We start from the raw sequence: 16839 nt of genomic DNA on the forward strand, positions 1-16839 counted from the left end.
CCTTCACGAAGACGGAAAGGTACCGACGTACAGAACAGAAAAACAAACCGAGGCTCCCTGCCCGTCACTGAGAATGAACTATTATTTTTATTAGAAGACAAATAAAAAAAAATGAACGGAAGCAACTCATTCTTTACTGGTGTCCAGAGCACCCGCTGATAAAGTTTTATTTTATGGGGATAATACACAGGGGACGCAAGAAAGATGCAGTTAAGGATGAGGCCATTAGCCCGTTTGGCTGCCAATAGTTACTTGATATGATGATCTAGATGTATCAAACAAGGTATCCATTTAAACTTGGCCACTTGGCCGAGCTGCTTATTCCATACTCCCACAATCCTTTGTGTAAAGGAGTGCACTTCTACATAATTTTCCACTTGTGTCCTCTGGTGTGTGGCTCACTGCTCATTCTGTAGAAGGCAGTGCCTTTGAGGATTCTGAATAATGGTGTTGGTTCCCCTCATAGTCTCCTCTGTTCAAGAAGAAAAGGTCCAGTTCCTCCAGCTTGTCAGTGTAGGACATTCTCTTAAACCTTGAATGTATCTGGTTTGTCTTCTCTGTACTGAATCCAGAGCACTAACATTGTGCCTATGATACAGTGATTGAACTTTTATGCAATCTTCCAAATAAGCCCCAACTACTGCATTGCACAATCTTAAGATAACCCCTTGATAGTAACCCTTCTCTTTTGACTGTATAGCCTAACATTTTGTTTACCTCTTTATTTCCTCTGCACATCAGAAGATGTAATTGATGTGTCAACATAAACACCCAATTCTTTTTCATAAGAAGTTACTTCTAGCTCAGTTTCTCATTTTGTATTTAATGGTTTGTTTTTACGACTCGCATGCAAAACCTCGCTTGTCTTCATTAAACGTTTTCTGGTAATGTTATTAAATGTTAACCAGGTGTTGGCACTTGTGATTTTTATCTAAATCTTTTTGAATTTCACTGCATTCACTAAATCTCCTAATTTGTTTCATCCACAAACTTGACTAGTTCACCAGCTGTCCCAGAATCTAGATGACAGGTGCTAGTCAGGGACTGTAGTTCAGCATTCAATTCCATCATACCCAGTCAACTGGTGACAAAGCTCAGGGGATTAGGTCTGTGCAACTCCGTCTGCATCTGGCTGCTGGACTTCCTAATCGAGAGACCACAGGTGGTGTGGATAGGTAATAAAACATCAAAACCACTCACCCTGAGCACTGGAACCCCACAAGGCTGCTGTCTGAGTCCAAGGTTGTACTCCCTGTTCACTCACAACTGCACAGCAAGACACAGCAACAACCGCATCATTAAGTTTGCAGATGACACCAGTATAATAGGACTGATCAGAGATGATGATGAGTCCACTTACAGAGATGAAGTCGTACAGCTGCTAGGGTGGTGTCATAGCAATAACCTGGACCTGAACGAGAATAAAACAAAAGAGGTAATAGTGGATGTGCGGAGACACAGGCCACACACTCACAGCCCACTCACTATTGATGGAACAGAAGTGGAAACAGTCACCAGCTTTAGGTGTTTGGGAATTCACATCTCTCAAGATCTAACCTGGACTGTGAACATCATGAAGGTATCATGAAGAAGGCTTAGCAGCACCCTGATTTCTTGAGGTGCCTCAAGCGATGGGGGATGCCAGTACCTGTACTGGTGAACTTCTACTGCTGCACCATTGAGAGCGTTCTCACCAACGGGATCACCATGTGGTACGGCAACACCTCTTCTCGAGAGAGAAAGGCACTGCAGAGAATGGTGAATGTGGCCCAGAAGATCATCGGTTAAACAGCTCTATGAGGACCGCTGCCGTGGCAGATTTCCGGCCATCACAGAGGACAGTCACCACCCCGGGCATGAGCTCTTCTCCCCACTGCCCTCAGGCAAGAGATATAAGAGCATACGGACACTTGCCACCAGGTTTTTCAACAGCTTCTACCCACAAGCAGTGCGATTGGAGAACACATTTGGCCATGCCCCACGGACCACACCTACACCATCTACCTTATTATGATTTCTTATTTATTGCACATCTCTAGTCATTGTTTACATGTCTGCATTGTTTACATTCAAACTGTTTACTTTTTTGCTTGTACATTGTCTACTGTTTGTTTGTATATTGTCTTGATGCACTGTCTGCACTTTGTGTTTTTACACTTTTTACAATCAAGAGACTTTCTGTAAGTAAGAATTCCATTGTACCAGTACATGTACAGGTTACATATGGCAATAAAGTTCAAGTTCAAACTCAGTGGTAATAGCACAGGTAGGCAGTTAGAGTGCCTATTAGAAGAATGGAAATCAAATTAAAAAAGTAAGTTTACAATTTCATATATTATGTCTTTAGCCTTTTTGGAATATTAAGAATTTTGGATAGTATATATTAAATCCTTTCATAGCGCCCTCGGTCATGTTCCCGAATAATCAAGCAGGACAGAATGACAATCAGGCTCAGCCCAACCACAGTGGCCACCAAGATGATGGGAATCGTTCTTCTTTTCCAGTCAGCGGAGCACTCTTCCTCTGGAAGCAGAAGAGCAGCCTGTCAATCAACAGAGCTTGCACCTTGTACAAGAGCAGTGGCATGGCTCAAAAGCACTAACATGGATCCTTTTCCCAGGGCTGGGGGTGTATGTGTTACTACAGTACCCGTGGGTGTTGCTGAAAAGGCATCACTGTGAAGTGGGGGGTACAGGGGGCTTGAGATATGCTTTCAGCCAACAGCTGGAGCAGCAGAATCAGCACAATCACAGTGATTCGCCTCTGATGGGGACTTGACTCCACTGCTGGCGGGTCTCCTGGAGGTTACTCCAACAGACCGATGGCACTGAGAAACTGTTCTCTTGACATCGCAATGAAAATAGAATGAGCTTTGAGATACATCTTTTCTTGTAATTGTTTTTTTTCACCTCTTGGAAGGAAGGCAGGCTTTGAACTAAATGAAAAACTTAAAAGAGCTTGAGTGAATACAGAATAAAGAGTGTGTGACCTACCTTGTTCAAATCTCCCATTAGTGATGTTAAATGCCTGCATCTGAGTGTTGACAATCCTCAGGCTGAGATTCTCGGCTAGAAAGACTTCATACTGACTGTTGCATGTATAGGCATGTCCATCTGCGGTTTTAAATAGCTTCACATTGACAATTTTACCAGTGTATTCCTCACCTGGAACTGACAGTTTACAGTGAATTTACAAGAGTATTTAAAACCAAAAACTGAAGAAAAGTGAATTTCCTTACTTAATTTGCATAACAATTGTAATCTTGCGATTTTGCTATTGTTTTTCTATTTTCCTAAATCTTTAAATAGAAATACTCACTTGTGCATGAAACACAAGTAGCTGTTGGGTGCAGACTGGCTCTTATTTCATCAACATAAGAAATACTTCCTTCCTGCAAGAAACCACAGACTATTTCATTTCATATATCCAAGTAATTAAGAAAACAGGTTGCAAACCCTACAGAAAAAAAATGTTACAAGTTTTACAATGAAAAAAGCTCTCATAATACACTGAGCACCAGGAAGAACCGATAATCACAATAAATTCCCAGTGTTATCAGGAAAATTACAATCTTTTTTGTAGTGGTAAAAATCACTATCCAGGTCAGTGTGTCTTATCAGCTGGGGGTCTGCTGTGAAATTACTAGGCTCCACCAACAGGAGCAATACGAGCTGCACATCTGCACTGCTTAACCTTGCAGATGCTGTCTGGTGGGTTTCTGTCCCTTTCCATCTCATTCCTCCTGTAGGTCTTTGAGCTTTAAATGTTCAGCTGGGATCCAGTCAGTGAGTGGCGTCCCAGGATATGATCAGTGAAGCGCCATACAGTCAGCTAGTATCCGTCACTGTAAGTGGAGCTCTCTGCTGACAAGTTAGTCATGCCCAGACCATCACACTCAGCTCTTCCCAAAAAGAGCCATGCCTAGTGCTGTCCCCAATTGTGGAGTCTCCTGGGACCAGCTTGGCTGGTTAGAAATTGCTAGCTGGTGAGACTGCGCTGAATCAGTCCAGCTCCTCAGACACTGATGCCATGAAGGCGTTGTTCTCTCAAAGTGAGGCATATCGGCTCCTTTCTGTGCTTTTCTCTTTTCAGTTTCAGGTTTTGAAAGAAGCTAAATCACTTCATCACCAGCGCCTGATCAGCTCTTACTGATGAGGTTTCTTATGCAATAGTCAGTTGATCTTGAATGTAGGACTGCCGGTCGTGAACAATCCAAAATCTATATACTTCATTTTTATATAATCACATATGCATAGTTCTTTAGCTGTTCAGAATTCCCTTTATTTTGCATATTTACATTAATTTGATTCTGTACAATTTAGTCTTAGTCTAAATTCTGATTCTCTTGATTTAACTTCTCTTGTCTTCATTGTTCTCATGTGGATTTAACATTTTAACCGTGCTTTACTAACCACAGTATAATAAAACCATGATTTACCATGGTACACATTTCTAAGGGGTTACTAGAGTCTTGCATATAGTACAGGTAAGCTGGGAGGATAGTGCAGGGAAACTGGGGTGTATTAGCACACAATTATCAAGATAATCCAGTTCAATCGCACTTTCACACAGATAGCAGATGGGAAACCGTTTATTATTTACCCACAGCCTCTGTTCTCACCTATCTCAAAGACCGCAAATTTGATCATGAGTCACTCTGACCAGAAACCCTACATGCAAGTGAGTCTGCAAGACAGCCCTGGAACCTAACACTTCTCACCATCAAGGAGCTCAGAGAGACCCTCAGACTATCAGAGCATCCTTTTGGTGTTGCATCAGGCAAGAATCTCAGATTCTTATCGTGAGCTTTTTGGCATCAAGTATAAGCATGACGAAACTTAATAACACACTGTTTGCAAATGGTATAAAGGTAACACCTACCTTGACAAATGTGAAATTAACGAAGCCCTCACTAAAGCTCAGTAAGAGCCAGGCTGTGCTTTGCCCACATTGTCCTTGTGCTTGTGTGGAGGTGGGGCTGATGTTAAAATAGGCAGTTTTCTGTGGAACAAGGAACTGTGTGTAAGAAATTGGCATTATAATTGGCACAGCTGAATATTAGAACCATAACTCAATCAAAACAATTGTGTTTGTCCATAGTGTTGTCAAAATAGTATAAAAGGGTGTATTTATTATACACTTTAGAAATATGAGGGTTCTCCACCATCATCTCTCCTTCCATCCTCCCAGACAGAGGAGTTGTGTTCTGTGGCTGGAGGTGACTCTCTAATAGGCCCCTGTGTGCACAGCAATGCACTCCTGTGTGCACACTGGTCAGGCAGTCTCCCCAAGAGCGTCGCGTCTTTAAGGGAAGTACCGCAGGCTGCCCTGCTACGGCATCAAAGAGAATATTCTGACCGAGCACTTCTGTCCACCATGAATTTTGTCTCCCTCAGGGGTCTCTCTAAATCTAGGATTTCTTAATCCAGTTCCAGAGGTCAGCATTCGGCACTGCAGGTCTCTTCAAGTAACCAGTACCAGTAGAGCTGGACGACCTGTAAACTGCTCTGATTAAGACAAAGATAGGTGCTGGAATGCAAACCTGTAAGACTTGGTCCCTCCAGGGAAGGGTCTGAGAACCATTTATGTAGATGACTGTGGCACAGTGATATGGTCGTTGCATACTGTATTTGGTTGGGTAGTTAGTTTGATTCCAGACATGCTACATTTTGACTTCTCTCTGTACATAGAGTATACAGCTCTACAGCAGGGGAGTATAGCTCTACAGAAGGAGTATATAGCTCTACAGCAGGGGAGTATAGCTCTACAGTAGGAGTATATAACTTTATAGCAGGGGTGTATAGCTCTACAGTAGGAGTATATAGCTCTGTAATGGGGATGTATAGCTCTATAGCAGCATTACTCTACATCAGGAGAATATAACTCTATAGCAGGAGAAACACCCAGCAGACCTTGTTCTTTTTCACCATGAACTGTGCTCCCAGGCGTGCCTTAATGCACACTTGGTGCTTGCTGTCGGTGACGGTGTAGTCGCCTGTCAGGGGTGCGGCTGGGCGGGGGCTGAGAGTGGCTCCCGCGGAGGAGAGGGGGGGTACGGGGCTCTGGCTGGAGACGGGGGGATGCCCGGCTGCTGGAGGCGTTTCCTGCTCGGCCGAGCGAGTAGCTGTGTGGCTCCCCGAGGCTGCAGCCTCCGAGGGGGGCCGACTTCCTGCCGCTGGCCTGGGGGCGGGGAGAGGGCCTGTATCTGACCGCACGTCTCCTTGCTGTGTGAATCCACAAGCATGTGCTGCACATACAGCTGAGGAGAAACAGAGAGCTTTTACACGAAATGACACAAGACTGAGCAGAGGTCTTCATGATATTAACAGTCTCTTTACTGCAGCTTATCATTCTGAATCAAACTGCACAGCATTGAATTCTCATGGTACTCCAAGTGACAAAAACTTCTAAGCATGCATAAAATACATGGAAACCAAGGAATCTTAAACTAAAGTATCAATATTTTTATATGTAAAAGAACATTATCTTTTGACAGTTAATTATAAAGCAGGGTAAAACAAAGTCTAGGTATGTCCAGAAATATTCCACAATCAGCAGCACACTGTGAAGTAAAAAATATCAATTCCTTTTAAACATATCTTTGTAACTTTGTAAAATGGCAACACCAGCACAGTGTAGAAAGTTCTATGTATCCCGGTAATCACAAACAGCTGTAAATCGGAAGTGGTGGATCCGAGTGTAATTTGCCATTGCTTTTCAAATGCCCCGTACTAATCAAGCAATGCAGCAGAATGAAGGAAAGGTGCCTGAACAGCGCAGCCCCTGCAGACTCACCCACTATAATGAAGACATGCAGCAGAGGCTCCATTGCAACCTCTGGCCAGCACCTGGAATCTCCTCGTGCCCTTGATCCCGCAGGGCGCAGGGTGCAGAGGTGCTGCCTTTGATGCTATGAGAAAGGTTCACAGTAAAATTAGGAAGTGGTGCTGAAGGAGGAGCGCAGATGTTTCAAGGAGCTGGTTGCCTGAATGTTGCTCTTGCGATAATGTTACTACGAGTGGCAGTAGTTCTGCAGAGAAGTAGTGGCGTCACTAGTGGCGAAAGAAGAATGAGTCAGATCAGTTAGTTGCAAGGTGGCAATGAGCAGGAGCCTTTTTTAATTTTTTCGCAGCTTAACAATCCCCCTACTGGTCCCCACCCTGCAGTCACAGGATTAGTAATGATCAGAGCACATTGTATCTGTAGGAGTCCTACTGGTTGGGTAGATGTAGTAGAAGTAGGAGTATTTTCAGGAAATTTAAGATGACAGACTCAACCCAAAGGACTAATTCAAGACCAACAGAGTAATTGAAACCAAAGGTTATGGTGAAAATTTCACCAATTGTTCTTGTTATACTTGTAAGGATCGGGGGCCAGGACAGGAACTTCAGACCAAATAAGTTACTACAGCAGCCCTGGGACTCAGGGATGAAGAACGTGGTGTCCCTTATCTGAACCTGTATGGGTAGTTACCTCCCTCCTAGTGGTTCTAATGAGGCCCTTATGTCTATGTTCTGATACAGCTACCTGCCAAGTAGCTCCATCAAGGCCAAGCTAATATCTTCCGAGCCTTCGCACAGGAATGGGTATGATATAGTTTTCATATAATTTTCATATAACCCCAGGCCTAAGCAGGAGCAACTCAGAAGAAGGACAAACACGTATTGCAGGACATAAGAGTGATATAATGATAACACATTAATAATCAAAAAACATTAATCAGACAACACATTAAGTAGGGAGCTGCGTCAGGCTGCAAAGGAACAAGTGAAGGTTAATTCCTGGTGGGAAGAGAAAAAAAGAAACACAATGTTTCAGCTGTGGAGCCTTCTTCAGGTGTGTAGAAACCCGAAATGTACATGCCTGAAGAAGGCTCCACAGCCGAAACGTTGTGGTTGTTTTCTTCTATATACAACAAATCAATATTAGTATGAATCAATACTACTTCAATCAATATTAAGAATATATGCAATGATTAGAAAATGAGCTACTACAAATTCCAGTCCCTTCACACACATGTGGTGTGGAACAGGCATGTCTCAGGGGAGACTGAGGAGCTGGAGGCAGACTGCTCTGACCCACCTGCCTGCAGCCACTTGTGCTAAAACACGTCGCCTGTCCTGCAGGTTCGGAGCTGACTGGAGCAGAGACGTGCCACTAACAGATGCCACAGGGGGCGCTGTGCCGCTGGGCATCATCTCCCCCCACCCTCAGTGACGCTAGTGACATTGGCTGGGCTCGAACCCGAGATCGTGAGTGCCTCTACTGGGCTGGCAGAGTCTCCACAGGGAGAGGCTCTGGAATTCCTTAAGAAATGACTGAATGGTAGTCTTTGGTTAATGAGATAAAAGATAATATCTAAATGAGAAGAATGAGAGAAAGTCTCTTCTTGTCTGTTTTTCTCGTGTCGAAAAACCCTGCTGCTCAATAAGAAAGGTAAATGTTTGGCACAGTCAAAATTGTACTTGACATTAAAAATAAGGGGCAGAAGGCACTCAATCTTCGACAGGTGTGGATTTGAACAAATTAATTAAAGGCATTTGCCATGTCTCTTAGAACAGTTCCTTTCAATACATTACACTTTAACTGCTTCATACAATAAAGGAGCTTATTAAGCTGTTATAACCTTGTGATTGCCAGTACTGTCCTGGTTTTGCTAAAACTACACACACAAGATGGTAAAAAATAGCAAAAGCAAACAGAATAATGTATTTGGCATTCACCCTCCAGGAAGTAATATTTAACTCTGCCCCCCCCTCACTTGGAGAAATGGAGAATGAACGTTAATTGAGAAAGGCCAACAGTTATTTAAGTATTATTACAAAAATATCTTAGTATAGCCTATTTTTATCTTATTTTTTTAAAGGTCATGTTATTCAGTGGTACACACTGATATTCAAACCCTTGAAGGAAATGTCTTCAATAATGAGTAAAATAAAAGATAAAAGTAACATTGTTTTTTTTAAGTCTAATTAGAAAACTAGCCTTTGACTGGCAGGTTCCTGTAGTTACAGTATGTGACAACACTTGAGTGTTAGATGAGACACGAGGTGTATGACCTACTGGACAGTTATATCCCAGTATCCAGAACAGATCCGGGTTCTGCCGCAGGTGAGCCAGATACTACAAGCAAACGAGGGAACAGGGTCCAGAGTATCTGGACAGATAAACATTTCTTCAGTTCAGGACTGTCAGAGCAGCTCTGTACTCTGGAAAGATCAATGTGCTTACTCAAGCAAAATCTATGAATGACAGAATTAATAATAGACATCCATTCCAGCAGAAGTCTTGCCTTAACTGGAACATTTGTGGACTGCGATGGCCAAGCCAATTTGCAAAGCTTTCGGGAAAACATCATTTACACCGCTGACTTGATGCACTACTTCTGGGGTCTTGTACTGTGAGTCCAAGTGGTTACATGTGTTTAAGAGAGCCCCCGTGTTGGCGATGAGGTAACCCATCTACACCCTCAGCTTTTCGGTTGAAAGGACAGAAGCACAGGCAGACAAGTCGTCTGCGGCGCACAGGGGACTCTTCCAGAATGACCAGTGCAACATGACTCAGGGGACTCAAATGGAAGTTAAGAGGAAGTGCTTTTGAAACAGAGAGCATGAGGCACTTATTCACACAAAGGGTTGTGGGAGTGTGTAACAGGCCACTCAGCCATGGCGATGGCAGTGATACCCAGGCTTCTCTTTCTGGAACAGATTGTTAGATCAACGAGGTGCTAGTAACCATGTGAGCTGGACAGGTGGAATGGCCTCCTCCTGCTGGTAACCTTTCTCATGTTCTTAAAATTATTGTTTAAACGGCTTTGTAACCAATTATAGTAAACAAACAAAACGCTGCACATGTGAAAGCATGTCTGCATCGTCCACCCATCCATTTTCTAATCTCTTTGTCCCATACAGGGTCAGGGGGAGAACTGGGGCCTACGCTGCTCAGCTGTCTGTATCTTTCTAGAAGGGAAAAATTCTTAAAACAGGTGACATACCTGTAGCTGGGACAGCACTATCTTTGTAAATCCCTGACTTTTGAAACCAAAATATTGATTTTTAAAGTTTGCAAGCCTTGAGTGACCGAGGAGCACTAATAAGCAAACATTTGCATTCTGCCCTGGCCAATCGCTGTCCGATATCTGCATTGACCAGGTTGGGACATCTTATTTGAACAGGTTTGTTTGGATGAGTGGGCTGTATTTGCAGTACCAGGGGTTATATATACTGTAATTATCAGTCAGGCATCTCTGAAATGGGAGTCTGAGTTTGGAGAGGACTTGCACTGGGTACCTCTCTGTCCACACTGCTGTGAAACCCTTCCACTGCTCATGTGCTTTCACAATGTTAAATATCAAGCTTTTAGCAATTTTTTCAGTCTCTTTACTGATTTGTCTTAAAGGGGCTCGTTCCGAAAAGATTCAAGCTTTCTGTGATGACAAAGAGGTTGAGCTAGCTGTGGATCATGCCATTTTAGAATATAATAAGAACCTTACCGGGGGCAACCAGCTTGCACTCTTCCAAATCAGTGAAGCCTGGAAAGTAAGTAGACGTTTTTGTCTCTTTGTGATACACTGCTGGGGATGTCAGTTTGAACAGAGTTTGAACTCTGTGCATTTTGTTAACATGCTTCAAAGCAGAATTCTAGGTGGTTTCATATGAAAAGTCAGTTTCCGCTGTGTTTCTGTTTGTGTGTTCATCTGTCTAACTGTCTGGTGGGCTTTTGAAGTGTATCAGTGGTGGGAAATGAAATATCTCACAGTTCAAGCAGGTAGCTGCGTCAGCATGCGTAGGTTTATTCCATGCTGAACAAGTAAAGGTTTATTCCATGCTGAAAAGAAAAGAAACAGAACATGTCAGCTGTGGAGCTTTCTTCGGGTGTGAGAAAGACAGGAAAGTCAGCAGAGATTATATAGAGACATCTAGAAAACGATTTAGGGGAAGGCATAGTGGGTCACTGCAGAAATAGGCTGAAGTATTACAAGTAGGCTGCTGTGTTGACAGCAGCTGAACAGTGCTCTCGGCTACTTCTAAAGGACAGAATTATCATACAGTAAAACCCCAATGACTTTGTTTTTTGTCAAAAGGCTTTCTTATTATGTGTACTATTGCTTTATGAAAGCGTTTAGCTGGAGAAAGTTGTTCAGTTACTACTTTGTGAAACTCTCCTACTGTATGTTCTCAAACTTCTTTACAAAATCCATGATCCTGAAAATGGAGGCTTGAGTTATCAAATGATATTACTGGCCCTGCAAAAGTTAGACTGTGATACCCACAGCCCAGAAATCCACTGAAATGGATCCATTATACTAATACTACAGGTCCAGGTCCTTCACAATAACACCCTGGTGAAGTCAGAGGTGGGAACACGATGTTAAAAGCCTGACAAATCCAGCATTCTTGTAAGACTCTGATTTTATTGTCAGATAGTTTGAATTAGTAAATTAGGGCATTGAGCTGTGAGTGACTGTTGAATTTCTCTGGGCGCCCGCATTGTGAGGGTTAAACGGTCTCTCTCCTGCTTGTGCCCAGGAGGTGAGTGACACGGGGACAGAGATCTCGCTGCTCTTTCTGGTCAAAGAGTCTGACTGCCCTGTGGGGAGCGACAAAGTCTGGAAACAATGCGACTATGTGGCAAACAGCCAGCTGAGGGTAAGTCAGCTCCTGCAGTGAGCTTCTGTGGTTGAGGAAGAATGTTCCAGCAGAACTTTGTTTTAATTTTTTTTTAATTTCCATTTCCCAGGCCCCCTGGCCATGCACTGCTACAGTTGTAATAAATCATCAGGAAAAATCGCAGGATGTTACGTCAGTGGAATGCGTTGCCTCTGGTAAGACTGAATCAATTGATTAATCAATTGAATAATAATTAAGTCACACAATGGGGGCATTACAGTCAGTTAAGGATCTTTGGCTGGGTGTCAGCTGAGTCACTGCTCACAGACGAGTTGCCCTGTGAAGCTTAGGGTAATATTGTCAGCAGTGTCAGAGTGGTTTACTAATCTATTACAGCTGGACTTTAATATTATTTAAAGTCATCGTTCTGCTTCCAGCTGAAGAAACGTTTACCAATAAAAAAGGTTTATTTCCCTCCAAAATACATTTTGAAAGATTGCCCTTCAAGACCTTGAAAGTATCATAACTAAAAATGAACGGGAGAAGATATGACGACTAATTGATGCCAACAACAGACAGCAGGTATTGCAAGTAATTACTGCCAATTGGAAATATAAAGAAGAGATGCAATTGATACATTGATCGAGCATAATTCCTTGCAATGTTGCTGAGTTTCTGATATTATAACGTTCACAATGTCTCCGTTATTTTGTAAATTAGTTGACAAAGGTTTCTAGTTCAAGTATGTTTTGAGATAATTAAATGAGACCAAAAAAATCAGTTTGAATCCTCTGTTTTTTTCAGTCGAACCGAATATTGTTCCTGAATTTTATCTGTGTGCTGGGTGCCCTCATGAAATAGACTCCAACAGCGACTCAGTGACAGAAATACTGCAGTTAGCGATGGAGAAACTGAACGCCCAGGACAATTCTTCACACCACTTCATCGTGTCCGCAGTGACCAAGGCTGTTTCACAGGTTGGTCTCCACCCTGTTGAAGCTCATGAACAATACAACTACACGTTACAGATTGCTAGTCTATGTCTCACAGTATCAAGGGCACAGGAGTCTAGGATGTTATGCTATTGATTCATGTTCCTTTCACTTATTATTTTAACAGCAGCTACAACAATAAAATTCCAGTTTAGAATTTCCCAGACACACTCCTTTGACCCTCTCTAGAGCCAAAGTGAAATCGGGCCTCCTGTGACCTCCATAGCCATTCTGAAACACAGGCCACATGCTGCAACAGCTCTTTTCTCTGTACTCGCTGACTCTCTGAGCCCAGGCCTCGCTCTCTCATGATGCAGACTAAAGCTGGACTTCTTGTGATCGTCCGGACAGCTGCCTCTGATCTGCACGTTGCCTGTTGCTCAGGGTGACTCCCTCAATGCTTCCTTTCAATTCTTTAGGTGGTCAGTGGGATCTTGTATAACATTGATTTCGAAATTCGCCTCAGCAACTGCTCCAAATCCGAAGTGGTGAACATAACAAGTGACTGTCACCCTGACGAAGACAGAAACGTAAGTGACATGGCCCAGTGTGCATGTCTCAGTTAACCAAATATGCAAAGTTAGCGCTATCTTTATTTTATGCAAAAGAACACATTATGAAACACATATGTTAAAAACTAATGTATTGTAATGGAACTAAGACCTTAAACAGGTGTTTCGGTAGAATGAATTGAATTATTGGTTGAATTTTCTAAATTAATCTCTACACAGTTAGATCATCTGGTCCATTAGCATTGAAAATCGTGGTCACATCCAGATCGTCGTGGTCACAGTATGTTTTTTGCCATCAATGACTACAGTTAATGTCCTTTCAGGCCCTGCAGCATGTGCTCGCTCACTGCATAAACAGGGCTCTTATTCAGAGTGCTCATAACGATCTGACAGTTTCAGCAAAGCCCCGCCCACAACCCACCCAGAGCTGGCATCAGATGTCATGACTCCCTTACCGAGTCCGGGCGGTAGCAGTGAAGGGAGGTGCATGATTGAAAAACGTGTAAGAGGTTCTACAGCAGCTCAATGTAACAGGTCAGCTTGTGAGCCTGTCTCTCCACCTGTAACCTCTGCCCTTTCTCGTCTGCCCTCAGGTTTTCGCCCAGTGCAATTCTTCCGTTGTTGTTGCACCTTGGAGGCAAACAACTGACCCAACTGTGACCTGTGGACCCCAAGTGCATGTACCTGTAAGCATTTACATTTATTATCTGGGGAAGATGATGAAGCGGTTTTAGTGATGCTTTTTACAGCCACCTTTACATACATCTCATGACAAAAACAGCAAAGCGGCTGAATTTGTAGCACAGCTAGAATAAAAAACAAGCCCCTGGGAAAGTCGTGTGTAACATTTTTTCTTAAACTTTTTGCCGAGGTCACGTGTAATAGTTAAATCGTGCTTTTTAGAATCTGTCTTGCTTTATTGTTTGTTCATTCATGCTAATTTTTAGATATTCTTTGTGAAAACTAGTGCTCAATATGATTCCTGTGCAACACTAGCAATTTTTAAATCCCACTTGGTGATTAAGTTGCTGAATGATGAGAAACATTCTCAGCATAGCTTGTGAACTTTCTATTTTTTATAGAACACCTTCGCCAGGAGGCCCCCTGGCTGGTCTCCTTTCCGAACTGCAGCTGTGGCTATAGACGGTGCCCGGCCTGTAGCACAGCCTCTCCCAGGGCGTCTCATGCAGCAGGATGTGCCCATGATACGCCTGGATCGTGGGCTTCACTCCGGGCGTGGACACAGCCCAGGCCATGTACAGGGTCCTGGACAGAGTCACAGCCGTGGACAGGGACACGGACAGGGACACGGACAGGGACAGGGAAAGGGACACGGACAGGGACACGGACAGGGACAGGGACACGGACAGGGACACGGACAGGGACAGGGACAGGGACAGGGACAGGGACAGGGACACGGATACGGACATCAAGAGGAATTTCCACCGTTCCTGCTGCAAGATCCTGATGTGTCTTCTGAAGAGTCTTCGGAAGCTACAGGAAAACCCCCTGTCCTGGCCACAGCAGAGTCCCCTGTGCTGGTGGTCGAAAGTGCTACGCAGGGCTCTGGCCCAGGACCGGTGATCGGTCAGGACTTAACGGAGGCAGGTGGTGTTCCACTGGGGTCAGCTCCCATTCCAACGAATCCAACGGCTCCGACGACTGGTCCTGCAATCTCGCTGGGGTTCCCCCTGCGTGAGACTCCGTCCTTCCACTGCCCCTCCAAGCCATGGAAGCAAGAGCCCCCCCAGACGAACCCCACATCGCCTCCTCTAAATCCCCCCTCCAGCTTCGACGACCTGGACTTGTTGCCCTAAATAAGTCCCAGAGGCTTCTGTCACTAGACCCTGATGTACAGTAGGTACTGTGCATACAATTAAATGCTTTCCTACGTTTATGATGCAGTACTAAATCATCCCAGAAACATAAAGGAAAAGAAGACCCGTGCCCAGGACTATATTTTATGACGTACTGCTATTTCACTCTTATTTGGCTATGGTGGATGTAATTTACCAGTGTTTGAAAGTTATTAAAATACACAGTAAATACCAAAGTTGTTGTCCTTTATTTCTAAAGGAACTCTAAAATCCACACAAAACAAAAGCTTTTCATTTCACACTTTGACATTATTTTCAGTGTGTTTTGAAAGACCTGTGCTTTTGAGCTTTAATCAAAATAGTTAAAAACATCTTTAATGTATTATTATTATTATTATTAATTTATATGACTGTTATGATATTTAAAAACATTGTAAACTAGAAAAGCACTGAAGAAAGGTTTCCCTTCACTCTGGAGAGTGAAAACTTAAACAACATAATAACAGTTACAAATGAGAGGTCTCCTGCGATTTAAAGGTTCTGTTCCCTTTAGTATAGTAATTATTGATAAAAAACATCATCATCATCTGCTTATTCCTGGTGAAGGGCTGCAGTGCTAACAGGCTGCGCAGGGCAGGGCAGACTAGACCCCTTTTTCCCTAGCAACAGTCTCCAGCTGCTCCTGGGGGATTCCCTGAGAGACCTACTCCCTCCAGCGAGCCTGGCCGTGCGCAGGAGACGGCCAGGGTGCGTCCTCACCACAGGCCCAGGACACCTCAGCTGGCTCCTCTCGATCCCGGGCGGCAGCAGCTCGACTCCCGCGATCCCATTCTCCCTCTCACCGCCCCGACACTTTGATAAAAAGTACAAAATAAAAACACACTTAACTGTTTCCCTTGATTATATACATAATATATATAGTTCCAGTGGGTAGCTAGGTCAGCATGCGTAGGCTGCAAAGGAACACGTAAAAGGCTCCACAGCCGAAACGTTGTGCTTTCTTTCTTCCCCTTTCAGCATATTACTTGTTTGTAAATATATATACAGTAGTTCACAGCTGCTGGCAGAGGTGCCACTGGCAGCGCAGGCTTTTGCCTTCGGGGCGTTTGGGTGTACGACCATACGACAGAGACACCAGCTGTGGGACTGGAGGCCCTTTAATCCAAAACCTCAGAGACGAGAGCGCCAGGCCAGATCCAACTCTCTTTTTCAAACACCACCAATTTTAATCCACCGCCTACTCACAGGAGGGCGAAAGGCTCGCTAATGAGCCTGCAGGCCCCGAGGCATCGTGTGTATCGGCTGAATACCCTGGTTAAAATTCAAGGTAATTCTGTAATCTAACTATTCCGATCAAGTCGCAGAGCTAGAATTTAAAAACTGGAGACCTCCATTAACTATTACTGTACTTTTCAAATAATTATTCGGACGTGTGATCAGCATTGTTTTGTTTTATTTTCTAGTTGCGTTTAACTTCAAGGTTGATTTTGCTTGTATACACATAATAACACACAAATAATACAAAAAGTTTGAAACTTTCCCTGTGCCCCTGTAAATTACCTAGTTTCTGGAAAACACCTGGTACACCGCTGGCCCACTTACGACTACTAGCGGCGAGACCCATGACACTTCACTTCCTGGAATGCAGCCAATGGGAAAGCAGTGTCCCAGAACTGTGGACGGAACTTCCGGTGTCCTCATATGCAGGGGCTTTCGGGAGACCCCGTAGTGAGCCGCATAGCCCTTTTCTTTTACTGCAATATCCTTCCGCTGAGTTATATAGTCCGAAATGCATTTTGTTAAAAAAAATATTACCTTATATTCACAACGCATCATAGGAACGTACACGCATTTCTGTTCTCTGTGTATTTATTATGGGGCTTCGGGAGTGAGAGGTGGGTGTTTGTCG

At 43.7% G+C, this 16839-nt stretch overlaps 2 protein-coding genes and 1 long non-coding RNA gene across 3 annotated transcripts; 1 reads left to right on the forward strand and 2 right to left on the reverse strand.

The window, feature by feature from the left end:
- Positions 1-1200: 1200 nt before the first annotated feature.
- On the reverse strand, positions 1201-7049 carry lamp3 (lysosomal associated membrane protein 3). Its single transcript, XM_015360702.2, has 7 exons — positions 6796-7049; positions 5913-6259; positions 4882-5001; positions 3319-3391; positions 2994-3170; positions 1361-2523; positions 1201-1266 (listed from the first exon to the last, which is right to left on the reverse strand). The coding sequence occupies exons 1-6, from the start codon at positions 6827-6829 to the stop codon at positions 2384-2386; spliced, it is 891 nt and encodes a 296-aa protein (XP_015216188.2). The 5' UTR covers positions 6830-7049; the 3' UTR covers positions 1201-1266; positions 1361-2383.
- Positions 7050-10235: 3186 nt separating this feature from the next.
- Positions 10236-15166, forward strand: kng1 (kininogen 1). Its single transcript, XM_015360846.2, has 7 exons — positions 10236-10538; positions 11529-11648; positions 11740-11824; positions 12414-12586; positions 13021-13131; positions 13707-13799; positions 14196-15166. The coding sequence occupies exons 1-7, from the start codon at positions 10341-10343 to the stop codon at positions 14928-14930; spliced, it is 1515 nt and encodes a 504-aa protein (XP_015216332.2). The 5' UTR covers positions 10236-10340; the 3' UTR covers positions 14931-15166.
- Positions 15160-16774, reverse strand: LOC107079088 (uncharacterized). Its single transcript, XR_001480073.2, has 2 exons — positions 16491-16774; positions 15160-15782 (listed from the first exon to the last, which is right to left on the reverse strand). It is a non-coding gene; the product is annotated as an uncharacterized lncRNA (long non-coding RNA).
- Between the last annotated feature and the right edge of the window lie 65 nt (positions 16775-16839).

Source organism: Lepisosteus oculatus, chromosome 13 (assembly GCF_040954835.1).
Source record: "Lepisosteus oculatus isolate fLepOcu1 chromosome 13, fLepOcu1.hap2, whole genome shotgun sequence".
Classification (NCBI taxonomy): domain Eukaryota; kingdom Metazoa; phylum Chordata; class Actinopteri; order Semionotiformes; family Lepisosteidae; genus Lepisosteus; species Lepisosteus oculatus.

Coding starts and splice junctions, on each gene's coding strand:
- lamp3 (XM_015360702.2), bottom strand. CDS start 6,829: ATGGAGCCTCTGCTGCATGTCTTCATTATAGTGG. Junction 5,002..5,912: donor TCATGGTGAAAAAGAACAAG/GTCTGCTGGGTG, acceptor CTTGTTCCACAG/AAAACTGCCTATTTTAACAT. Junction 2,524..2,993: donor TAATGGGAGATTTGAACAAG/GTAGGTCACACA, acceptor TTCTGCTTCCAG/AGGAAGAGTGCTCCGCTGAC.
- kng1 (XM_015360846.2), top strand. CDS start 10,341: ATGTTAAATATCAAGCTTTTAGCAATTTTTTCAGTCTCTTTACTGATT. Junction 12,587..13,020: donor TGACCAAGGCTGTTTCACAG/GTTGGTCTCCAC, acceptor TCAATTCTTTAG/GTGGTCAGTGGGATCTTGTA. Junction 13,132..13,706: donor ACCCTGACGAAGACAGAAAC/GTAAGTGACATG, acceptor GTCTGCCCTCAG/GTTTTCGCCCAGTGCAATTC.